Raw genomic sequence first — 26,285 nt, 5'->3', positions numbered from 1 at the left:
GTTTTGCAAGAAGATCAAAATGTTTTAATACATTTTGACTTGATATACAAGCGATGTCGTGATATAAGAGTAGTGTCATATCACAACTGAGTATAAAAGAGAGGAGAGGTGCCTCTAAGTGTAGCAATATGGTTACATTTAATGAAGATACAACATTTAGCAAACTTGTATGGTTGAGGATTAAGAGGCACATCTAACTATCCAGGGTAAAACTGTCCACATAGACCATCAACGACGTCGTCCCTTCCACCCTGCACTCCACGAGCAGTTCGAGCCTCGCTTTCAGATCGCTCTACTGCAGGGTAGTCTTCCCGCACAATTGCAGATTGACAGCAGTGAGATTCGGCGGTGCGGAGGATGGTCTGTGGACAGCTTTACCCCGGATGCCTGCATACTTGGATGTGTCTCTTTTAATCCTCAACCATGTGAGTTGCTAAATGTTGTTTCTTCATTAACCACTTCAGCCCCAGAAGGTTTTACTCCCTTCCTGACCAGAGCACTTTTTACAATTTGGCACTGCGTCGCTTTAACTGCTAATTACGCGGTCATGCAATGTTGTACCCAAACGAAATTTGCATCCTTTTCTTCCCACAAATAGAGCTTTCTTTTGATGGTATTTGATTTTGTAAAGTAGACACCCCAAGGACACCCCAAGGACATTGCTGAGAGGCATGGTGAGCCCATTGAATATTTAATTTTTTTTGTCCCAAGTGATTAACGACAGAAAAAAAAATTACAAAAAGTTGTCACTAAATGATATATTGCTCACACATGCCATGGTTATATGTGGGATTGCACCCCAAAATACATTGTGCTGCTTCTCCTGAGTACGGGCATACCACATGTGTGGGGCTTTTTGGGAGCCTAGCCGCGTACGGGGCCCCCGAAAACCAATCACCGCCTTCAGGATTTCTAAGGGCGTAATTTTTTGATTTCACTCCACTACCTATCAGTTTTGAAGGCCATAAAATGATAAGATGGCACCAACACCCCCAAAAGACCCCATTTTGGAAAGTAGACACCCCAAGCTATTTGCTGAGAGGCATGGTGGGTATTTTGCAGCTCTCATTTGTTTTTGAAAATGAAGAAAGACAAATTTTTATTTATTTATTTTTTTCAATTTTCAAAACTTTGTGGCAAAAAGCGAGGTCTGCAAAATGCTCACCATACCTCTCAGCAAATAGCTTGGGGTGTCTACGTTCCAAAATGGGGTAATTTGGGGGGTTTTGAACTGTCCTGGCATTTTTTTTCTGCACAACATTTAGAAGCTTATGTCACACATCACCCACTCTTCTTCCTTTTTTTTTTTTTTTTTTAAATTGTATTTTTATTAAGATATCAAAGATCAAGTACAAAATTGTAGCAAAATGTACAATATACGATCAATGAAAGTGTGTATCATAAACAATCATAATAGAAAAGAAAAACAAAATAGAAGGTAACATTTATAAGTAAAAAGGAAAAAGAAAAATGTTCACAGATACTAGGCACACGTGTGAATTATATCATTTCCCTTTGGTGCACACAGTAAATGCAATATGGATAAAAATCTAGAACCTCAAGATTAATTAGAGCCATATAATAGGTAAAAAATTCTACGATAGAAGCACTAGGGAGTTAGGGCGTGTTTGGTGGCATAGGGTTCCCGAATCCCGAAAGATCCCACGGTTCCCATATTTTATTAAATTGGGAGATGCGGTCATGTACTGAGGCCGTCAAAAACTCAATCGTCCGAATCTCACCCACCAGATGGAGAAATCCGGACCATGAAGGAGGCGTATTGGATAACCAGGACATTGGGATAAGCCTCTTGGCGGCCAGCAAAATATAGGATATTAATCTATATGTCTTTTTAGATAAACCTAAAGAAGGTAAGCCTAGCAGATAATTCAAGGGATCCATCGGAAAGGACACCCCGACCACCTTTTGTATAAGAAAATGCACATCACGCCAAAATGTGGCGGAATCGAGGGTTTGTATTTATGAATTACGTCAGGAGTTTTATACCAGAACATGAGAATTTTAATGGATGTCTCCCTCTGGGTGACACACTTGGAGGATCTAAAAGTAGAGGACCAAATCTGTACTGTGACAGGACGGCCCATTAAGTGGGACCACCTGCTCATATAATGGTGCAAGGTCTCCGTGATAGGAGTCGACTCATGGAGGATATGGTAAATACATGAAATTAAATGTAATTGATGAGGGACCTGTGCACATAGGTATTCAAACGTAGTAGGCTTGTCTAGGGTCAGGGTTGGCGATTTAGAGTGGAAGAAGTGTCTAACCTGCAGGTAAAAATGGAAAAGATGTGGTGGAATATCAAATTTTTCACCTAAAGTGTCAAAAGTATGAAGTCTCCTCGTTATGGGATGTACCAGGTTCCAGAGCTGAAAGAGATGAGCATTAATCCATGGAAAAATCCTTCCCAGGGACATACTGTCTGGAATGAGCGGATTGAATAGTACATTCACAAGAGGAGAGCAGGGGGACACAAGGGGGTAGTGCAGGGGTCCTCAAACTACGGCCCGCGGGCCACATGCGGCCCGCCGAGGACATTTATCCGGCCCAATCCACCCAGGGCCGGATTCCCGACAATCCAGGCTCGGGCCGGGGCCAGGTCGGCTCGGCTTCGGCAGGGAGCATATCCGCTCCGCTCAAGCCGCCTCCCTCACACCAGTAATGGAGGGCTCCGTGTGCCGCGCTGCATGCTGGGAAGTGTAGTTCCCAGCACAGTCCCGCACAGAGACAGGAGGCGCGAAGAGTGACCGAGAGAGCGGAGGCTTCAAGCAACAGCCTACGAACAAGTGAGGACCCCTCTGTCCCCTCTGCCCCCCCCCTCTGTCCACCCCCCCCCTGTCTGTCCCCCTGTCCCATATATATATATATATATATATATATATATATATATATATATATATATATATATATATATATATATATATATATATATATATATATATATATATATATATATATATATATATATATATATATATATATAATATATTTATTATTATTATTATTATTATTATTATTCATTCTTTTTGCACTACAAAAAAGATGTGTGCATAGGAATTAGTTCATATTTTTTTTAAACTATAGTGCGGCCCCCCAACAGTCTGAGGGACCGTGAACTGGCCCCCTGTCTAAAAAGTTTGAGGACCCCTGGGGTAGTGCTTGAGGCAATGACGCCAAATGGTTAAAGTTAATGTCATTGGGCCCGTGCACTGATGTTTATATATGGGATCTAGAGAGGGGGGGCACCCCAAATTAAGGAACATGGGTGAACCGGGTAGAGTACCCCTTTTTCAATGGCTGCCCACTGATTCGGCGTGTGAAAGGAAGTCCAGGACATAATGGCCCTTAAATGTGTGGCAAAGTAGTACTTAGTAATGTTTGGAGCTCCCAGACCTCCCCTGGACCTAAGGGAAAATATCACAGAGCTCGCTATGCGATGGGCTCTACCATTCCATATAAATTTGAGAAAATTCCTGTGGAGTGCTTTTAGTTGTGAGGCGGGTACAGCTACTGGGAGAGTTTCAAAGTGACAGAGCAATCTGGGTAAGATAGACCTTTTTAAAACATTAATCCTGCCTAAGAGAGACAGAGGGAATTTGGTCCAGTTTGACAGAGGTTTATTAATATCCAATAGCAGAGGAGGAAAGTTAGTGTTATAAAGAGATGCGTAGGAAGGAGATAGTAGAAAACCTAAATATTTAAGAGAGGCGTTTCACCATTTATAAGGGTATGATTCTTTAAGTTGGGATAACAAGTGTGATGGAATGTGTATAGGAAGGGCTTCAGTTTTGGAGGTGTTGACTTTATATCTGGAAATAGCACTAAAAGAAGCCAGTAGTTTATGTAGTGAGGGGAGAGATATCAACGGGTTAGTGATGGTAAGCAAAATGTCGTCTGCAAATAACGATAATTTATATTCCCCCTGTCTCATCACCACCCTACAAATATCTAGGTGTACACGGATAGACCCGGCCAGGGGTTCCAGACATAAGATAAAAAGGAGTGGCGAAAGAGGACAACCCTGCCGAGTCCCGTTTGTCATGGGGAAGCCAGGAGACAGGAAGGACGACATTTGCACCTGAGCTGTGACAGTTGAGTATAGGGCCTCTAAGGCTTTTAAAAAGGGGCATTTAAAACCAAATATTTTCAAAGTGGCAAACATGTAGGGCCAACTCAGCCTGTCAAAAGCCTTCTGTGCGTCTAAACTCAGAATTATTGCCGAACGAGAAGTTCTATCTAAAAGATCTATTAGGTCTATTGTACGCCAGGTGTTGTCTCCAGCATGTCTACCAAGCATAAAACCCACCTGATCTCTGTGGATCAACTTGGGTATGAGTTCAGAGAGTCGAGAAGCAAGGATTTTAGTAAATATTTTGTAGTCCGAATTTAGAAGGGCTATGGGTCTGTAGTTATCGGGGACAGAGGGATCCTTTCCAGGTTTTGGGATGACCGTAATGAATGAATGGGAGAAATGTGAGTGTGGAGGGAATCGTATAAAGCCAACATGTGGGGAGATAAAATGTCAAAAAAAACCTGTAATAGGAATAGGGCAAGCCATCGGGACCGGGGGATTTGTGTAATGGGAGATTTTTGATTATAGCTAAGAGTTCCTCAGCTGATACCGCCACATTCAAACTCTCTAAATCTGTTTGTAGATAATTTTGGTAGCTTTAAATTGGAGAAAAAGGACTCAAACTTTTCCTGGGTAAAGTTAAAATGGTTCTCCGGGGTCAAGCAATTATACAAATTGCTGTAAAATTTGCCAAAGATTTTGGACATCTCACGGGGGCAGTGTGTTCTAGATCCATCTGACTGTTGAAGAAAGTCAGGGAGTGAATTAAACGGTCGTGGGCATAGCTTATTAACTAACATTCTGTGAGGTTTATTGGAGTATTCATAAAATTTTTGTTTCGTCCACAGTATGTACCTGGCTGTTTTGTTGATTTAATTTGTTCTCTGAGATGGATGACTTTGTGTAATTTCATCACTGTAGGACCACTCAAAAGCCTCTGCTCAGCAATTACCAGAGCAGACGTCAAAGACTGGATAAGGCTATTTCTATCCCTTTTCAGCCGAGAGCTTTCAGCTATACATGCACCTCGGAAAACAACCTTGTGTGCTTCCCACAGTGTAGAAACCTGAGATACAGATCCTGCGTTTAGCAGAAAGTACTCTTTCAAGCCATTTGCTAGGATGGAGTGGGATACGTCTGACTGTAAAAGGTGTTCGTTAAGACGCCAATGACAGGATTTGGTATAAGTCTGAGAAAGCATAAGGCCTAACATAATGGGCGCATGGTCCGACCATGTAATGGGAGAAATATCCGATTCAACCACATAGGGAATGAGTGGAGCTGAAAAAAAAAAAGTGATCAAGTACATTTTATGGGCTGGCGAGTAGCATGTAAATTGTTTAGCAGAGGGGTGTTTTATCCTCCATGAGTCGAAAAGCCTGTTTGACCTAATACATTTACGAAAGGCGTTGGCTTGGGACAAGATTTTTTTTAGATGGGGCAGTACCAAAAAGGTTCGTCTATCCCTAGTGGGTGACATGACCAGATTGATGTCCCCACCAACAATCATAAAAGATTGAGAGCGATATTGAGGAGTATCAAAAAGCTTGTGGAGGAAATCAATCTGGCCCGTATTAGGAGCGTATAGATTCACCAGCGTAAAAGAAGCGGACATATACTCGCACTCTAGGATAAGAAATCTCCCGTGAGGATCCACGTGAGACCTCCCAACCTTAATAGGGCACGACTTTCTGGTCAGAATTGCCACTCCCGCTTTGCCCGTGGAATCAGAGGCAAGAAAGGAGGTGAGGAAAAACTTTGAGGAAAATTTTAATGATCCGCTTGCCTGGAAGTGTATCTCCTGGATCATTACCACATCTGCGCCCAATGCCCTAAAGTCCTTCAGGGCCATCCAGCGTTTGTTAATGGAACCCAGGCCCTTCACATTATAGGACATAATTTTCAAGGCCATGTTTGTAATCTATTCAGACAAGCTAGTGTAGAGATATCAGATAGCATAGGTATTGAAGTGTTAATAATTTGAAGGTGTATATATAATGAAGTTAGGGACGTGAGCGAACTTCCATCTGGCGACTCTGGTTGAGGAGATAGAAAGGGCCCGCTGCTCACCTTATGCACTTGATGGCAGAGAAAAAAGAAAAAACCATAAAAGAAACAGTTATTGAGAAAAACAAAAACCTGTATACCTTAGGAAAAAACAAAGTTAACCAGTAAAAAACAGGTAAATTTGTAACTCAGAGTATCAAAACCACTAATAAAACATCTCATGGGATGTGAAAAAATTCTGCCCCAGAAAGGGAGCAGGGTAGATTCAAAACTCAAGTTACCAAAACAGCAACATCGTTTCATCCAAAAATTTTGAGGAAACTGTAATGCAAAGGGTGATGAGGAAAAGAACCAAAAAACGTTCAGGAAGATGTTCAAGGAGGTTGTTTAGAGGATCGCAGATGCTGAGGGGTGGAGAGATGTTTCTTGGATTTGCCCCTGACAGGGGTCCAGATGCGACTGGGTGTGTTTGGAGGTAGACGGACTTGGGTGGCAGAAGGGGCCAATTCTTCTTCCGGAAGAGGAGGAAGGCCCAGATTTTTTTAGGAAGGCCTCAGCTTCTTGCAGTTCACATAAAGAATATTGGGCTCCATCTTTAGATACAGCTAGGCGGAAAGGAAATCCCCAGAAGTATGGAATCTTGTGGTGTTGCAGATGAAAAGTGGCCGTAGATTCCTCCGTTTAGCGAGGGTGATGGGTGAAAGGTCGCTGAAGATCTGCAATTTAGCACCCTTATACATAATTTATGATTTATTGCGTGTTGCCAATGTTAGTACTTCCTTACTTTCGAAGTAATGGAACCTCACCACAACGTCCCTGGGTCTAGCTCTGGCCGGAGGCTTTGGGCCCTGTCCAAACGCCAGCCTATGTCTACAACTGAGGGGGCCAAATTGTTAAAGAGGCCAAGAAGATAAGCCCGGAGCTCAGAGTCACCCACCATTTCCGGAATACCTCTGAAACGTAGGTGTTGTCTTCTTTCCCTGTTCTCTAGGTCCTCTTGTTGTAATTGTAGTTGAGAAACTGAGAGACGTAAGGTATGATTTTTTTTTTTTTTCCTCCTCGATCGCTTGTACATAGTTTATCTCGTCGAATTTGCTGTTCAGAGTGTCTGTGCGATCTCCAATTTGGGTTACTTCTCCTCTCAATTCGGCAGCCAGTTTGCTGACCTCCGCCGAGACATTGGACGTAATTTGTTGAAGTAAAAGTTGCAGTTTGGTGTCCAAAATGTCAGGGGGTAAGAGTAATAGTTGGAGGTGGAAAGTTAGGAGTTTGATTCTGAGAGCTAGGCATAGGGGCATTGGTTGCATCTTCCGAGTCGAGGGAAGGGTCTAGTAGAGCAAAGGGGTTTGCGGTGGAATTGGAGGTAGGAGGTTGTGGTCTAGTAACGTAACGTTCCATGTTCGGTTCCTCCGTGACCCAATCTGTGGTTTGTATTATTGTTGTTGGCCAACTTTGCCCATGAGGTGTGTAGAGAATTCAGTGATCAAAAGGTCAGGCTTACCTCCGACACTGTAGATAGCTAAGTTATTTTTACGGAGGTCTTGGTGAGCAGACGGGGACCCTGGATTTATTTAGGCGGCATCCTTCTTGTAAGTAATGTTGTGCCTCATTGAAATTAACAGTTCCACCAACTTACATCTCCACCTCCCCTCACTATCAGTAAGAGAGGAGGGAGACAGTCACTGTAACTCCAGAAGCCTTATGAGAGCCTGAGCAGCTAAAAGAATGGAAGGGATAGCTGCAGGGTGTATGCTGGAGTCCCAAGATGGCCGCCGACCTCCAGGAACAGGCCGAAGCCGTGGCCTATCCTGAGGGAGGGCTGCCGGGTGGGTGAGTACAGCTGCCTCCAGGCCCCAGACCTCCTCCAAGGCACACAGCGGTAAAGGATCGGGCAATCCAACGCCCCCTGGGGACCCGACCGCGGGCGGCGGCACAGTATAGATTACTCGCGGTTTCCCAAGGGGACGTCCGCAGTCGAGTCCGCAGGCCGCGGCAACGTGATAGGCCGCAATAGGCCCGGGCTATCTGTCTGAGGCACCTCCACGTCCTCCCCGAGCCGACGGGTCAAATCAGATGTTCCCTGGAGGTGGATCGGCCGTCCGGTACGAACAGACAGTCCGTCCACCCTCCGGATCGCAAATCCAATCCATAGGGAGCTCCAGCAGCCTATAGGCCCCAAGATGGCGGAGGGCCTCTGCGATCCGGAGGAGGCCTCAGCATGGAAGTGAATCAGGCCGGTAGAACTCCAGATAGGCACTGGGAGCAGGTTAGTAGGGGTCCGGGATCAAGATGGTAAATAGTTTTGGCTGAAAAAGGCAGAAGATAACAGCGGACGGCACTGGATTAGTATGGGGGATGAGGAGCCGAGCTCATACACGTCTTGCCAGCAGCATGTCTGGACACGCCCCCCCCCCCCCCCCCCCCCCCCATCACCCACTCTTCTAACCACTTGAAGACACAGCCCTTTCTGACACTTTTTGTTTACATGAAAAAATTTTTTTTTTTTTTTTTTTGCAAGAAAATTACTTTGAACCCCCAAACAATACCGGGCCAATTCTGACACTGTGCCCTACATGTAAAAATCATCATTTTTTTGCTAGAAAATTACATAAAACCCCCAAACATTATATATGTTTTTTTAGCAAAGACCCTAGAGAATACAATGGCGGTTGTTGCAGCTTTTTATCTCACAAAGTATTTGCGCAGGAATTTTTTGAACGCGTTTTTTGGGGGAAAAAAAACTGTTTTGTGTTTTTAAAAAAAAAAAAACAAAACAGTAAAGTTAGCCCAATGTTTTTGCATTTTGTGAAAGATGAAGTTACGCCGAGTAAATAGATACCCAACAACAACAACATGTCACGCTTCAAAATTGCACACGCTCGTGGAATGGCGCCAATGTTCGGTACTTAAAAATCCACATAGGCGACGCTTGAAATTTTTTTACTGGTTACATGTTTTGAGTTACAGAGGAGGTCTAGGGCCATAATTATTGCTCTCGCTCCAACGTTCGCGGCGATACCTCACATGTATGGTTTAAAAATTTTTTTTTATATATATATATATATATATATATATATATATATATATATATATATATATATATATATTATTTTGACACTTTTTTGAAAAAAAAAACAAAAAATTGATCACTTTTATTCCTATTACAAGGAATGTAAACATCCCTTGTAATAGCAATATGACATGTCAGGTGCTCTTAATAGTGATATATGGGGTCAATAAGACCCCATATCTCACCACTAGGCTGGGAAGCCTGAAATAATAAAAAAAAAATAAAATGATCGCCGCTTCCCAGCCGAAGCGGTGCCGTTTTTTTTGAATGGAGAGGCCGGGCGTGACGTCATAACATCGCGCCCGGCCTCCGACGATCAGAGAGACTCCGGGGACCATCTGGTCCGCCGGAAATCCCTATGATCTACATCCGGCGCCGGCGGATCTACTCTCCGCCTCACCGTTCGTAACGGTGAGTCGGAGCAAGCACCGGAGGGCGGCGGGAGGGGGGGGGACGCCTCCCATAGGAACGATCAAGCGGCGGAACGGCCGCTATGATCGTTCCTATGGTGTAGAGATTCGCCGGCTGAAACCGGTAGAGCGAGAGCAATAATTCTAGCCCTAGACCCTCTCTGTAACGCAAAACATACAACCTGTAGAATTTTTTTAAACGTCGCCTATGGAGTTTTTTAAGGGTAAAAGTTTGACGCCATTCCACGAGTGGGCGCAATTTTGAAGCATGACATGTTGGTTATCAATTTACTTGGCGTAACATCATATTTCACAATATTAAAAAAAAAAAATTGGGCTAACTTTACTGTTTCACTTTTTTGAATCAAAAAAAAAAAAAAAAAAAAAAAAAAATTTTTTCCCAAAAAAGTGCGCTTATAAGACCGCAAAGACGGTGCAAAAAAAAGTATTGCAATGACCGCCATTTTATTCTCTAGGGTGGTAGAAAAAAAAATATATAATGTTTGGGGGTTCTAAGTAATTTTCTAGCAAAAAAACTTGTTTTAAACATGTAAACACCTAAAATCCAAAACGAGGCTGGTCTTTAAGTGGTTAAAATGGTGGGTGTTTCAATTTTTTTTTTTTTTTTTTTTTTCACACAGTATTTTTCAAACACATTTTTTTGGGAAAAAACACTTTTTTTTATTTTTTTTTTTTTATTTTAATGCACTAAAACACACTATATTGCCCAAATGTTTGATGAAATAAAGATGATCTTAGGCCGAGTACATGGATACCAAACAACGACATGCTTTCAAATTGCGCACAAATGTGCAGTGACAACAAACTACAATAATTTTTAAAAGCCTTTACAGCAGGGATAAGCAATTAGCGGACCTCCAGCTGTTGCAAAACTACAAGTCCCGTCATGCCTCTGCCTCTGGGTGTCATGCTTGTGGCTCGCCGAGTCTTGCTATGCCTCATGGGACTTGTAGTTCTGCAACAGCTGGAGGTCCGCTAATTGCATATCCCTGCTTTACAGGTTACCACTTTAGATTTACAGAGGTCTACTGCTAAAATTACTTCCCTCGATCTGACCTTCGCTGTAATACCTCACATGCATGGTGCAATTGCTGTTTACATTTGACACCAGACCGATGCTTACGTTTGCCTTTGCGCGAGAGCAGGGGGGTGTTTTTTTTTTTTTTTTTTTTAACATTTTGGGTCTTAGACCCTAGATCTCTCCTCTGCCCTCAAAGCATGTGACCACACCAAGATCGGTGTGATAAAATGCTTTCCCAATGGTGCTGTTTACATCCGGCGAAATCTAAGTCATGAAATGCTCGTAGCTTACAGTTTCTTAGGCCATAGAGATGGTTGGAGCCATTCTGGTCTCTGATCAGCTCTATGGTCAGCTGGCCGAATCACCGGCTGCATTCTTTGGCTCTCCTGTCCCAACAGGGAACCTGAGAAAACCATGGAAGATGGTGGGAGGGGGGGACGGGGCATTCCCTCCCACTGCTTGTAAAAGCAGTCTAGAGGCTAATTAGCCGCTAGGATTGCTTTTTCATGAAAGTCAACCGCTGGCTGAAAGGGATGATACCTAAACCTGCAGGCATCATTCTGGTATAACCACTCAAAGTTCAGCAACATACCAGTACGTTGCTGGTCCTTGTTAGGCATATATTGTAATCTATTTTTTTTTTTTTTTTTCATGCAGCCTGTGGGCTGAACGAAAAAGATTGATCGGTGGGTATACCCACCATTAGAATACCTCCCTTCATCCACCCACTTCTAATGATGGGCATACATGCACCATTTATATATGCCGAAGCATGGGGGCATCCACCCCAAAAGTTAGGAGCAAATCGCTCCTCCGCCCCTGCTGCCCCCATGCTTCGGCATATATGCTCTTTTATTTTAATAGTGGTGGTGAAATCGCCTCCGACAGCGCTGGAGTCACGGCTTTATGTATCGTGGGAGCAAACGCTGTTGCTGTCAAGATAGATAAATCCGCGCTGCAGCTGAATGGCGTACCTGAAAAGGAAAAAAATGGTTAACCATAAAACACAGTAAACAGTAAAGTATAAAAAAATTACATACCTGAAAAGCAAACATGATAAAACATAACAATAAAACATTGCAGAATAGAATACAGTAAAAAAGAGCAGAACAATAGAGAGGGCGAGAACAAAACAACTATTTTTGTTTTTTTATTCTATATAATTTATTTATTTATTTTTTATATAACTAACTTTTGTAACTGGTTCCAGGTTTTGGTCTCACAAAATGCGATGGCACCTTGGGAGACCCTGTGAAAGTGTGCCTAGTCTGTGCAATGCTGTACATAAAACTCAATTAATGTATGGTAGCGCTCAAAACATTCACCAATGCAAAGACCAGGACAGGAGGGACAATAATAGCGGGTGTCACGCCTATATCCGCGCTTTCTGCAAACACAACATTTTCTTTGGGGGGGCTCATTGGGTAGGGATACGCGGCAGGACATAAGGAAAATGCCTCTCATGCAGCCGGCTTACTGCATTTGGATTGGGAAGGTGAGGTGGAGCACCGTCTGGAAACAGAAGGGCTCTGACGATCTCTTCCTGGAATTTAAGAAAGGATCCAGTCCGTCCTGAAGCTCTGTATAGCACATGAGCGTTCAGCAAAGCCAATTGAAATAAGTATATAGACACTTTTTTTATACCAGCGTCTGGCATTACGGGCAACTAGGTACGGCACCAACAACTGGTCGTTGAGTTCCACCCCTCCCACATTTTGGTTATATTCCTGGACAAAAAGGGGTTTCTCCACAACACCAGTCGCCGTAGTAATTTGGACCGTTGTGTCTGCATGAAGGGAGGTAAGAACGAAAACATTCTTATCTCTCCACTTCATAGCGATCAAATTATTACACTGCAAGCAGGCTCTCTCCCCCAGCCTAAGACGGGAATCTACAAGCCGCTGGGGAAAGCACTGGCGATTAGGTCGCATGGTGCCACATGCTCCAATCTGATGATCAAAAAGGTGACTAAAAAGTGAAACGCTCGTGTAATAATTGTCCATATACGAAGTGGTACCCCTTTCCGAATGTGTGGGACTTGATGTCACCCTTAATCTTGCCAGCGCTTCCTGTGTAGTCAGGGCAGTTTGTCGGCTCTACGTGACTATCTTTTCCCTCGTAAACTATAAAACTACATGTTTAGCCTGTGGCCCTGTCACAGAGCTTGTACATCTTGACCCCGTATCTGGCACGCTTGCTGGGAAGGTACTGTTTGAATGACAAGTGGCCAGAAAACTTAAATAAGGGACTCGTCAACACAGACAACTTGATGGGGAGTAAACAAGTCTGCAAAACCTTGGTTGAAGTGCTTTACGAGGGGTCGAATTTTGTAGAGCCGATCGTATCCAGGGTCTCCACGAGGACGACAGAGTTCATTGTCATTGAAGTGCATGAACCGCAAGATCTGCTCGTATCGTGCCCTGGTCATGGAGGCAGGGAACGAGGGCATATGGTGAATTGGGTCAGTGGACCAATATGACCGCAACTTACTCTTTTTAGTTATGCCCATGTTGAGGGAAAGGCCCAGAAAGAGCTTAAATTCGGAAACCGTAATTTGTCTCCAATCTCTGGCAAGGGAGGACTGGGGAATAGTGGCGATGTGTTGACCAGCATACAAATTGCTTTGGTCCACAATAGATCTATAAAGATCTTCGGTGAAAAACGTGGAATAAAAATCAAGTGGCGTAAAATCAACTGTTTCCACCTGAATACCGGGTTGGCCAGTTAATGGGGGAAGTACGGGTGCTGCAGAAGTGGTGGGTTCCCAATTAGGATTGGCGAATGCAGCAGGAAGGGCACTATGGGCACGACGGGCCTGTGTTCGTCTTCTTGGTGGCAGCGGTGTTACTGCAGTGCTGGATGTACGACCAGGGTGTACTAGGCCGCTGGTGCTTGCCAGTTCACCAGAAGAAATAGCGGCGCTAGTACTGCTCTGCTCCATACAAGAGCCCTGCGGTTCTTGCACCTCAACCGCAGAAGAAGATTGGGGTCTGGTACGCCTGACCTTGGCAGGGACCACAACTCTGTCAGAGCTATCTGTCATGGAGCCGCTGCTGTCTACAGGTTTGTATTCTGAGCCTGAGTCTGACAGATGAGTGACTTCCTCTTCACTATCTGTCATGCTCAGAAACGTGTAGGCCTCTTCACTACTGTACCTTCGATTTGACATTTTGGGCTCCAAATTTAGTGGTACACTAGTGAGATTGTCAGGCAAAAAAGCTCCTGAGTGTTAGCGACCCTTTCAAAACGCTACCAAAAAACTGTTAGTGATCGCAGGGATCAGGCTTGACTCTGTGAATGCTGCAGTTATGTGTTTAGTGTTTTCTAAGTGACAGTGATCGATCGCTACTGCACTTGAGTGGGCGGGGGGGGGGGGGCAAAACGCAGCTGCTAGCGGGTATCTGGGCTGATCCCGCTAACAGTGCTTTTTTGGGAACCCTAAACTGCTGGGGTCACTAGTATAGATCTGATTTGGATCAGATATTGATCCGTTCAGATACTATACCACTAAGGGAGGCGTTTGGTGCGTGCGTGGTTGTTAGCGGTACTGGCACTAACCTATCTGCCCCTAAAACTTATATCACCGCCGGGCGATTAGGGGGTTAAACCTTTATTGGGTAATAAACGGCGGGTGCTCAAACTATAATAAACAAACTAACCAGCGTCACCCGTTATACGGTGATCACTGGTGAAAGGCTTAACTAGGGGGCAATCGGGGTTAAAACCTTTACTAGGTAGTATATGGGGGTCCCTGACGCTATAAAAAGCTGACGGCTAACCTAAATATTTACCTCCCTAACTAGCATCACCTGTGACACTAATACAGCGATCAGAAAAACGATCGCTTAGTGACACTGGCGACAGGGGGTGATCACGGGGTTAAAACTTTATTAGGGGGGGTTAGGGGGTACCCTAGACCTAAAGGGGCCTACCACTAACTGCCCTACCACTTATAACTGTCACAAATGACACCAATGCAAGAATCAGAAAAAAAAAAAACTGCTATTGGTGTCACTGTGACAGGGGGTATGGGGGGGGGGGGGTGAAAAGTGTGCCTAGAGTGTTCTACTGTAAGTGTTGTGTTTGGTGCACTTACTTGGATGTCTTCTCTCCTCAGGAGCCGGAACGAAAAGGCTTCCCGAGGAGCGATGACATCACTTCCTCTGCCGCTGTTTACATTACAGCAGAGGAAGCCTGTCATTCGCCAGGAGCGATCGTGAGGAGGTGGGCATAAATCGGTGGCCTCCCCCACACCTTGGATCGCTCCTGACATGAATCCAACCGCCGCAGGCACCGGGGGGGGGGGGGGGGTCGATCTTATGCCTGCCCGTGCCATTGTGCCGACGTACATCGGCGTGCGGTGGTCGGCAACTGTTTAAATGTAACCATATTGCTGCACTAGCTCCTGCTGGATTTTGCTTCTAATCCCCTTGTGGAGGCTTCAATTTGTGGATAGTAAAACGTCCATCACATTGCTATAATCTTTTTATATGGACTATAAACTGAAGGACTTATGAATAAATGGTTGTGAAACGAATCATTTGAGTTTCCATTCTTATGTGGAAATTCGCTTTGATATACTTGTGCTTTGGATTACAAGCATGATTCCAGAACGAATTATGCTTGCAATCCAAAGTTTTACTGTGATTGTGGTGGTTTTTTTTTTTTTTTTTTTTTTTTTGGCACTAAAAAATGTACTTGTATCGACTTGCATACAAATTCAGCTTAAGAACAAACCTACAAAATGTGCCTTGTTTGTAACCCAGGGACTGCCTGTATGTCATTTGTTAAAGATTAGCTGTAGATTATACTGTGGGTCCTCAAAATGAAGGTATATTGCTCCCAGTGACTAAAAATGTATGATTGGGTTTTTATTCTATAAATGTGGAGAGATTTGTGGTCATATCTTAGATTTCAACATGAAGTATTTTATTGAAACCTAGGAAGAGCTAAGATTGTGTATACAGTTTCACAGTCTTAGAGATGGCAGTTGCGCAGGGCCGATCCTAGACGGGTGCAGTTCACCCAGGCGTCACAGAGGTGGGCGCGCTCAAGCGCCAGAGTGCTCTCTTCTTCCTCTTCTCGTCAGAGGAGATCGGAGCGGCTGTCTCTGTTCGGAGAGAGACCTGCGTAGAGACATCATTGGGGGGCGGGATGGTCCGTGCCGTGCCTGTCATTTGTTCTTCTCCACCCGGGCAGCGCGGCTGCACACTGTCCTCTCCAGCTGCTGTCCGGGTGGTGTTTGTCCTGAGGGGGGATCTGTACTAATGGAGGGGGGTGGTTTGTAAGAGGGGGTGGTTTGTGGGGGGGGCTGTACTAATGGGGGGGTGGGGTGGTTTTGTGTGTGGGGGGGGGGTCTGTACTAATGGGGGGGTTTGTGGGGGGGGGGGTCTGTACTAATGGAGGGGGGTGGTTTGTCCGGGGGGGTCTTTACTAATGAAAGGGGGGTCTCTACTAATGGAGGTTTGTCCTGAGGGTGGTCTGTACTAATAGGGGGGTGGTTTATGGGGGGGTCTGTACTAATGGAGGGGGGAGGTTTGTCCTGAGGTGGATGGGGAGTGGTTTGTCTTGGGGGGGGGGGGGGGGGTCTGCACTGAGGGAGGGGTTTATACTTGGTGGGGGGAATCTGCACTGACGGAGGGGGGTCTATACTTAGTGGAGGGGGGTCTGTACTGATGGGCGACAATAGTTGGTTGAGGGGGGGTGACGCAAACCCTAGTGACGCCACTGCAGCCGCAGGCTTTTCTTTCTCCCCTCCCTCTCCCTGCGCTGCTGTACTAGTGAGCAGCGCTTGCCAGCACAGCCGCCCACTATGTTACTTCCCCTGCCTTCAGATCAGCCAGGGAAGAAATAGAATAAAAAAATGAGCAGAGGATTGTGGGACATGTTGTCCCGAGGACTGGCAGCCCCACTGTAACACGGAAACTGCAGCCCCCACAGCATGCCTAGCTAAATGGGGGAAGAGAGAGAGCCTGGAGCCCAGGAAAGCTTTCAGGGAAGTGCACCCAGGACTTCAGAGGGAGAGGACAGTGCTGAGGGAACACCATCAGAGAGAACCCCTCTGCCCTGCGCCACCAGAGGGAAAGCCACACAGCCTAGCACCATCCCTGGCGGAGAAAGGAATGGAGTCATTGCCAGAATACAGATCTGGGCTCTACCCAGCGGAGTTGCCACGGACAATTCAGAGTGAGCTAACTACTGAACAGAGGAACCGTTGTTGCTGGGTCAGGTGAGGGGGGCGATCGGCCATTATCTCCTGTGCTATGTCTGCAGTCTCTGACCATCTCCTGTGCTATGTCTGGGGGCTCTTTCTAACAGACTCTCTAACAGAAGCCTGTCTGTGTGCTTTAGAGAGACTCCCCTCCAGGTCTCAGTGTACGCTCTTCCTGTATTTTCTTGTTAAAAGATCATGGGAGGATCCCAGGGTAACGAAGACGACTTAGGGGAGCATCTCTGTGTTTGAGTCGTTGCCATAGAAACGTGTAAAGGGGAGGAGTTTGTAAGATGACCATGCCCATGTGGGGGCGCCAGAAATATTTCTGCACCCAGGCGTCTGTGACCCTAGGATCGGCCCTGCAGTTGTGGTAAGGCATCGTTACATAGTTGCATAGTAGGTGAGGTTGAAAAAAGACACAAGTCCATCAAGTCCAACCTATGTGTGTGATTATGTGTCAGTATTACATTGTATATCCCTGTATGTTGCGGTCATTCAGGTGATTAATAGTTTCTTGAAGCTATCAATGCTCCCTGCTGAGACCACCGCCTGTGGAAGGGAATTCCACATCCTTATCGTACAGTAAAGAACCCTCTACGTAGTTTAAGGTTAATCCTCTTTTCTTCTAATTGTAATGAGTGGCCACGAGTCTTATTAAACTCTCTTCTGCGAAAAAGTTTTATCCCTATTGTGGGGTCACCAGTACAGTATTTGTAAATTGAAATCATATCCCCTCTCAAGCGTCTCTTCTCCAGAGAGAATAAGTTCAGTGCTTGCAACCTTTCCTCATAACTAATATCCTCCAGACCCTTTATTAGCTTTGTTGCCCTTCTTTGTACTCTCTCCATTTCCAGTACATCCTTCCTGAGGACTGGTGCCCAGAACTGGACAGCATACTCCAGGTGCGGCCGGACCAGAGCCTTGTAGAGTGGGAGAATTATCGTTTTATCTCTTGGGTTGATCCCCCTTTTTAATGCATGCCAATATTCTGTTTGCTTTGTTAGCAGCAGCTTGGCATTGCATGCCATTGCTGAGCCTATCTTCTACTAGGACCCTCAAGTCCTTTTCCATCCTAGATTCCCCCAGAGGTTTTCCCCCCAGTGTATAGATTGCATTCATATTTTTGCCACCCAAATGCATTATTTTACATTTTTCTACAGGAGATCCATGTCACAGGAGATCCATGCAAGTTCCGAGTTACAATTACAGATTGTATCCTATTTAAGAAAGGGGTGTGAGACAAATCCCATCTAATGGAGGAGCTTTTAAAAAAAAAAAAAAATCATACCCAATAAGCGCTAGGGGCAGAATATGTAATTCAAGAAAGAACATTACACCACGCTGCCTACTAGATGTTTTATTTTGGTTCAGGCAGTACACTGTTACAGTAAAGCAAGTTTTCTTGCGGAAATGCAAAGCATTTCATGGTTCTGCAGTGTTTGACCATACATTTTGCTTCATATGCAGGTGTGCTTTGTTGGAGGCTTGCAGGCTTCTTTATTTGGCCATTTGGAAAAGTGATCCTGAAGGTAAGCCTGTACCATGGGCCCTGGGCAGTGTTGGACCTTGATGCCTATAATTGTTCCTGTGCCTGGCTACTTACTGATGCATTCAATCTTGATTTATTTTATGCATTGTGATTGACATACACAAGTTGCATTTCCTAAATAATTTGAAATAACTCCTAGTAATCTAATGCTACAAAGAAAGTTAAACTTTACTGCCTAATGTAAATGCACATCAGTCTTAAATCCAAATGTTTTTAAAAAAAAATCCACCACTGATTTTTGGATTTTCTACATTTATAAGTTAAACTTGTGTTTTTAATGCATATAATAGGAGTAAGACCCCTTTCACACTGAGCCGCTGGTCCGTTCGCAGTAAAGCAACATTCATTTAAGCGGTACACTCTTAACTCCCAAAAAAGGGTTAAAAACTCCTGTTTTGCGGTGCTTTCAAAGCGCTGCCCATTCACTCCAACGGGCAGGGCGTTTTGGAAGTGCTATATACAGCGCTCACAACCCTCCCCAAAGATGCTGCTTGCACTGCTTTTCGAAAACCTCCCGCAAGTGCACCGCCCCAGTGTGATGTCACACTGGAAGGAATGGGAGGCAGTTTTCAGGCACTTAGCAGAGGCTATTTCCAGTGCTAAAGCGCCTGAAAACCGCCCTAGTGTGAAAAGGGGACTTGGTAGTTTAACTAGGCTCATCTAGTGGTGATTTGATTCTAGCATAGATTCAGCTGTATTGGCTTTTTCCAGAGCTTTTGCAGGCGCTGCCCATTGGGCGGTTTAGGAAACACTAGGTTTATACACTGCTCCCGCATTGCCCCAAAGAGACTGCTTGCAGGACTGCAAGCACACCGCCCCAGTGTGAAAGCACTCAGGCTTTCACACTGGGGAGACAGGGGAGGCAGTTTACAGGTGCTATTTTTAGCGCTAAAATGCCTGTAAAGTGCCTTCAGCGTGAAAGGGGTCTAACTGTTTACCCAGAACACTGGGCAGTGGCTTCCTCTTTTTTGTGTCTGCGACTGCCTCTAGAGAAGGCTTTTTACAAGACTTTGGAATGTGTCTGAGGGAGTTTATGCCCATTCAGCCTAAAGAATATATGTAAGGTCATGTACAGTAATGATGTTAAACAAGACCTGGCTTGCTATTGGTGTGTCAAATTATCTGAAGGATATTTGTTAGGTTTGAGGTCAGGTCTGTGCTTTCTGCACAGTTGTGCTTGAATAGAAAAGGACCTTCCACAAACTTTTGGCAGAAGGTTGAAACTGCACAATTGTCTAAAATGTCAATGCTGTTGCAGTACCTTTCACTGGAAACGCCTCAAAAAAAAAATTTTGCAGACCAATATACATATTTGCCAACACACCTTTTGATGTGCTGGCAGATATGTACATTGATCTGTGAAGTTTCCAGCCTCCAGATGGCTGTTACACCCACTATTCCTTAGCCTACTCCAGGAATGCATGTGATGGTGGGAATATTGATTCAATCATTTTGATGGGTTTCTGCATAACTTGTCTATACACTCACTAATGCACTGCCCTTAATAGGGTTTTTTTTTGTTTTTTGTTTTTTTAACATGGTGTTTAATCTTCCCAGAGTGGCACATCACCTAACAGAAAATGCTGTGTGAGATTTGAAAAGTGTGAAGCCATACCAGAGGTGGATGAGTTGGAGAAAACTCCCCTCATAGAGAGATGCGAGGGGATAAATTCAGATTTCCAGGGTCTTGAGGTCCGCTACTGGGTAAGTAAGCCTTTTAATTTGCCCCATTTTTACAAAGATCACCTTGAGTAAAGCATTGTCCTTCACCTCCTGTACTTATATTTTAAATGCTTCCAGTTATATATAATTATACATACAATGTGGTCAGAATAAGGCCTCATTCATAGGGGTCCTGGGACCTGTACTGCTTGAATAATGCATCTGTTTTTGTGCCTGCACTCTATCAGGCTGCCTGTGGATGCAGCAGCTGCATGGACAAGGCCAAGTTTAAAAATTGACAGGCTTCACACCTGCCAAATTTTGACATGCAGCTGTTGCTTCTTCATCCATGTCCATTGGAGTGGATGCAGGTGCAAAAACAAATTCCTCGTGTTAAGCAGTATAGATGCCAGTGCCTGTCTAAATGAGGCCTTATCCTAGCAAAACAATTGAAAGAGAACCTGCTTGACGTTCCTGCAGACACTTGGGGCCCCTCGCATGGATGAGTACATATCCGCATCGTTGGCAAAAAGCTGGCACGAAGATGTAAAACTGTTGGTATGGTTTATGCTGTTGTGTAGGACTTACATTTGCACAGCCACTTTGCCATTGTGCATAGGCAGTGGCAGGAATCTAGTGATTCCTGCCGCTGTTTTTGACAGGTGTAAGAGGATAGCTGCAGCTATTTTGTACTGTTTGCACAGCCTGCAGCTGCTTTTACAGCCGCAGACACTCCTCTCTGTACTCAGCTAGCGATTACCTGTGGTGATCACTGCTGGAAGCACTGTGTGCTTCTACAGTGAGGGGAAAAAAGTATTTGATCCCCTGCTGATTTTGTAGGTTGTCCCACTGACAAATTATCAGTCTCTAATTTTAATGGTAGGTTTATTTTTAACAGCGAGAGACAGAATAACAAAAATATCCTGAAACTCATTTTTAAAAAAGTGAAAAATTGATTTGCATTTTAATGAGTGAAATAAGTATTTGATCCCCTATCAATCAGCAAAATTTCAGCAAGCAAAGTCCCAGGTCTCTCCTCCACCGGTAACGAGCTGATATTAGGAGCACTCTTAAAGGGAGTGCTCCTAATCTCAGCTTGTTACCTGTATAAAAGGCACCTTTCCATAGAAGCAATCAATCAGATTCCAATCTCTACCATGGCCAAGACCAAAGAGCTGTCAAAGGATGTCAGGGACAAGATTTTAGACCTACAAGACCATCCCCAAGTATCTTGGTGAGAGGGGTTATTCTCAAATGGAAGAAACCCACAAAATAACTGTCAATCTCCCTCGGTTTGGGGCTCCATGCAAGATCTCACCTTGTGGAGCTTCAGTGATCTTGAACAGTGGGGAATCAGTCCAGAACTACACAGGAGACTCTTGTCAATGGTCTCAAGGCAGTTTGGACCATAGTCACTAAGAAAACAATTGGTAACACACTACGCTGTGGAGGACTGAAATCCTGCAAGGCCCTCCTGCTCAAAGCACATGTACAGGCCCGTCTAAAGTTTGCTAATGAACATCTGAATGATTCAGAAGAACTAGGTGAAAGTGTTGTGGTCAGATAAGACCAAAATCGAGCTCTTTGGCATCAACTCGACTCGCCATGTTTGGAGGAGGAATGGTCCCTATGACCCCCAAGAACACCATCCCCACCATCAAACATGGAGGTGGAAACATGCTTTGGTGGTGTTTTTCTGCTAGGGGGACAGGATGACTTCATCGCATCAAATGGACAGGGCCATGTACTGTCAAATCTTGGGTGAGAACCTCCTTCCCTCACTCGGGGCATTGAAAATGGGTCGTGGATGGGTATTCCAGCATGACAATGACCCAAAACACACAGCCAAGGCAACAAAGGAGTGGCTGAAGAAGAAGCACATTAAGGTCCTGAAGTGGCCTAGCCAGTCTCCAGACCTTAATTCCATAGAAAATATGTGGAGGGAGCTGAAGGTTTGAGTTGCCAAACGTCAGCCTCAAACCTTATTGACTTGGAGAGGATCTGCAAAGAGGAGTGGGACAAAATCCCTCCTTAGATGTGTGCAAACGTCTGACCTCTGTGCTTGCCAACAAGGGTCTTGCCACCAATACGAAGTCCTGTTTTGCGAAGGGGTCAAATACTATTTTTACTTATTAAAATGCAAATCACTTTAACTTATTTATTTTTTTTTTTCTGGATATTTTTGTTCTGTCTCTCACTGTCAAAGTAAACCTACCATTAAAATTATAGACTGATCATTTGTTTGTCAGTGGGCAAACGTACAAAATCAGCAGGGGATTCTTCCTCCCCTCCTCCCTCCTGTGAGAACAGCCACAAATATCTGTGGCCACCAACAACCTGTTATTGAAGCGTACGGGCTCAGTGATTGCAGGTAGCTGCTCACACCTGTAAAAGGTGGCAGGACTCGGTAGAAGGAAAAAGCCCTGTGTGAATTTTAGCCTAAGAGTCTCACAGGTATGCGTATCGCCCAAACAATCTAGAAATTTGTGGAAGCTGTCTAGGTCAAATATCCACACCTAGGTAATAAGGGGATTGTGGTCAAATGTGGTTCTTTGGGCCAACAGTATGTGGTTGTTCATCTGGCGAGTATACCATTGGTGCTATATATATTTTTAATTTTTAGTCATTACACATATTTATCCAATTTTTAATATATATCGTATATTCACAAATACATAAATTTTAATGTTACATGGCAGTTTTAGCAATTTATGTAGACCATCAAAGGGGGTTTTGCTGAACGTTTCACAGTCCATTGCCAGTGATGATTTACAATTTTTATTTATTTTTTTTTTGTTTATGTATGTGTATATATATATATATTTGTGTATGTATGTATATTTATTATAGTGTAAATTCATTTTTACCATCCTATATTGCTAACCTTGTAATTCTGCATTTTTTTGTGCTGTTCTTCTCTGTGTATGTATTTGTATGGCGTATACAGGGGGTTAACATCATTAGAATTGACAGCCTACTCCACCCACATCTACAGTGGGGATGGAAAGTATTCAGACCCCCTTAAATTTTTCACTTTGTTATATTGCAGCCATTTGCTAAAATCATTTTAATTTTTTTTTTTTTTTTTTTTTTCCCTCAATGTACACATAGCACCCCATATTGACAGAAAAACACAATTGTTGACACTTTTGCAGATTTATTAAAGAAACTGAAATCACATGGTCCTAAGTATTCAGACCCTTTGCTGTGACACTCATATATTTAACTCAGGTGCTGTCCATTTCTTCTGATCATCCTTGAGATGGTTCTACACCTTCATTTGAGTCCAACTGTGTTTGCTTATACTGATTGGATTTGATTAGGAAAGCCACACACCTGTCTATATAAGACCTTACAGCTCACAGTGCATGTCAGAGCAAATGAGAATCATGAGGTCAAATTAACTGCCTGAAGAGCTCAGACAGAATTGTGGCAAGGCACAGATCTGGCCAAGGTTACAAAACAATTTCTGCTGCACTTAAGGTTCCTAAGAGCACAATGGCCTCCATAATCCTTAAATGGAAGACGTTTGGGATGACCAGAACCCTTCCTAGAGCTGTCCGTCTGGCCAAACTGAGCTATCTGGGGAGAAGAGCCTTGGTGAGAGAGGTAAAGAAGAACCCAAAAGATCACGGTAGTTGAGCTCCAGAGATGCAGTCAGAGATTAGAGAAAGTTGTAGAAAGTCAACCATCACTGCAGCCCTCCACCAGTCAGGGCCTTATGGCAGAGTGGCCCGACGGAAGCCTCTCCTCAGTGCAAGACACGTGAAAGCCCGCATGGAGTTTGCTAAAAAACACCTGAAGGACTCCAAGATGGTGAGAAATAATATTCTCTGGTCTGATGAGACCAAGATAGAACTTTTTGGTCTTAATTCTAAGCGGTATGTGTGGAGAAAACCAGGCATTGCTCATCACCTGTCCAATACAGTCCCAACAGTGAAGCATGGTGGTGGCAGCATCATGCTGTGGGGGTGTTTTTCAGCTGCAGGGACAGGACGACTGGTTGCAATTGAGGGAAAGATGAATGCGGCCAAGTACAGGGATATCCTGGACGAAAAACTTCTCCAGAGTGCTCAGGACCTCAGACTGGGCCGAAGGTTTGCCTTCCAACAAGACGACCCTACACAGAAATAAAATAACGAAGGAGTGGCTTCACAACAACTCAGTGACTGTTCTTGAATGGCCCAGCCAGAGCCCTGACCTAAACCCAATTGAGCTATTCTGGAGAGACCTAAAAATGGCTGTTTACCATCCAACCTGACAGAACTGGAGAGGATCTGCAAGGAGGAATGGCAGAGGATCCCCAAATCCAGGTGTGAAAAACTTGTTGCATCTTTCCTAAAAAGACTCTATGGCTGTATTAGATCAAAAGGGTGCTTCTACTAAATACTGAGCAAAGGGTCTGAATACTTAGGACCATGTGATATTTCAGTTTTTCTTTTTTAATCTGCAAAAATGTCAACAATTCTGTGTTTTTCTGTCAATATGGGGTGCTGTGTGTACATTAATGAGGAAAAAAATGAACTTAAATGATTGTAGCAAATGGCTGCAATATAACAGAGTGAAAAATTTAAGGGGGTCTGAATACTTTCCATCCCCACTATATATACCTATATAATCCCTTATTGCTGTGACTCCCGTGACTTTGATAAAGCGCAGGGCGTGAAACATGTAAGTCACGGTCGTCACAGCAACAACGAGCCTGCAATCCGCCCAACACCAGGACACTCCTCATTTCTGGCTATGAACTTCGTTTCCGGGTCCTTGGAGCTAGTGCATGTCACTCAGAATGCCATCTAGGACACCAGATTATAGCTCGCTGGATTAGCCTGCCTGTTTGTCAACACCCAGCAGCGTGGACTATAATACACCTTCCGCAGCACAGTGAGTTTGACACCTGTCATTAACCAGTAGTTGTACTCAAGAGAACTGTTTCTCCACTCCACTGGCTTTTTTCCCTACACATTGAGCTATCCGGTCATTATCTGGACAATGGAGTGCACCTATTGATGTTAACCCCTTGTTACCAGGAGGTGTGGCGGTAATAAATATATATATATATATATATATATATATATATATATATATATATATATATATATATATATATATATATATATATATATATATATATATATATATATATATATATTATTTTCCGAAGTACTTCAACTATGAGTGATTTTTATTTTGTCTGATTTTAACTACATCATTTTCATCTGACAGTTGTTTTTTAATCTAATTGTGCATCCAATAAACAAACTATATTGAGCACTATCACCGCTAAAGTTCTTTTGGTACTAGTCCCATCGAGCGCTGCATTTGTTGCTTAATTTTGTCTACTTTTTACAGAAGTTGGCAGCTGCACTGGGATCCGGTCATTTTCTTACATTATTTATGACAAGACTATATGTCCTTTTATGACTGCCAGTTTTTAGCGCTTAATGATTTTATTTTTTTTAAATGAAAATTTGAGCATGTGGGTTTTTTTTTTTTTTTTTTTTCTTTAGTGGCGAATCAGCACTTATGTGTGGCTCTTGGTAGGATTTCCATTGCTTGCAGTAGTCCATGGGTTAGCATGCTTAATCTCTTGGCTTCTAATCGTCTTCATCCCAATCTCCAAGATGAATGCCAGGATTCTATCTAAGGTTTTGTTAATGCCTCCAGAACACGTACACATCCGATGGACAAAAAAGGTACGAAGCTTGGTGGTCTATTTGGCATATCTGGCACCTGGGGGTCAGTCATTTTTCAAAACCCACATACACAAATAACTAAAATACAGTGGCAGGCATATTGCACCACCCCAAATTTTTGGTGTGACCCTAATTGAACTAACAGTAGGAGGGGCTTAAAGGGACCTGGTATGTATACAAAAAAAAAAACTGAGCCTACTCACCCTATACATGGGACACACATACCACAGTGTCTGAGCCTAACACACAAAGTGCAGGGCTCAGGAGTGCGCAACGTACAGGTCACTGCACAGAATACAATCAAAAATCATCATTGTTGCATGAGACAAGATGAGAGGAAATAATGGAGCCCCGAGATGCAGTAAAAACTTGGCAAGAATTCTAATCCTTCCCTATGCTATCTTAAGCTGAAAAAAGTTTTGGTGGACATACAAATAAGGGAATTCCTCCAGTTGGCTGTTCTTGGTGCTCTAAGAGCAGTTATATGGCACTATTGGAAATCTGATTTAGAGTATAATTTTAGGAAATTTTTTGAACTTTCT

General features: G+C 43.9%; 1 protein-coding gene across 1 annotated transcript in view; it reads left to right on the top strand.

Annotated features, from left to right (window-relative positions):
- Positions 1 to 26,285, top strand: part of LOC141131741 (uncharacterized) — a 105,414-nt gene that overhangs the window by 23,742 nt on the left and 55,387 nt on the right. Inside the window, exons 6-8 of the mRNA XM_073619365.1 lie at positions 18,304 to 18,365; positions 19,943 to 20,089; positions 25,558 to 25,743. Of these exons, the coding sequence (XP_073475466.1) occupies positions 18,304 to 18,365; positions 19,943 to 20,089; positions 25,558 to 25,743 (395 nt within the window). The remainder of the gene's footprint in view (positions 1 to 18,303; positions 18,366 to 19,942; positions 20,090 to 25,557; positions 25,744 to 26,285) is intronic.

This window comes from Aquarana catesbeiana, linkage group LG03, assembly GCF_042186555.1.
Source record: "Aquarana catesbeiana isolate 2022-GZ linkage group LG03, ASM4218655v1, whole genome shotgun sequence".
In the NCBI taxonomy this organism is placed as follows: Eukaryota; Metazoa; Chordata; class Amphibia; order Anura; family Ranidae; genus Aquarana; species Aquarana catesbeiana.
Note: the sequence above shows the minus strand (reverse complement) of the source record. Positions and strands in the feature narration are given on the sequence as shown.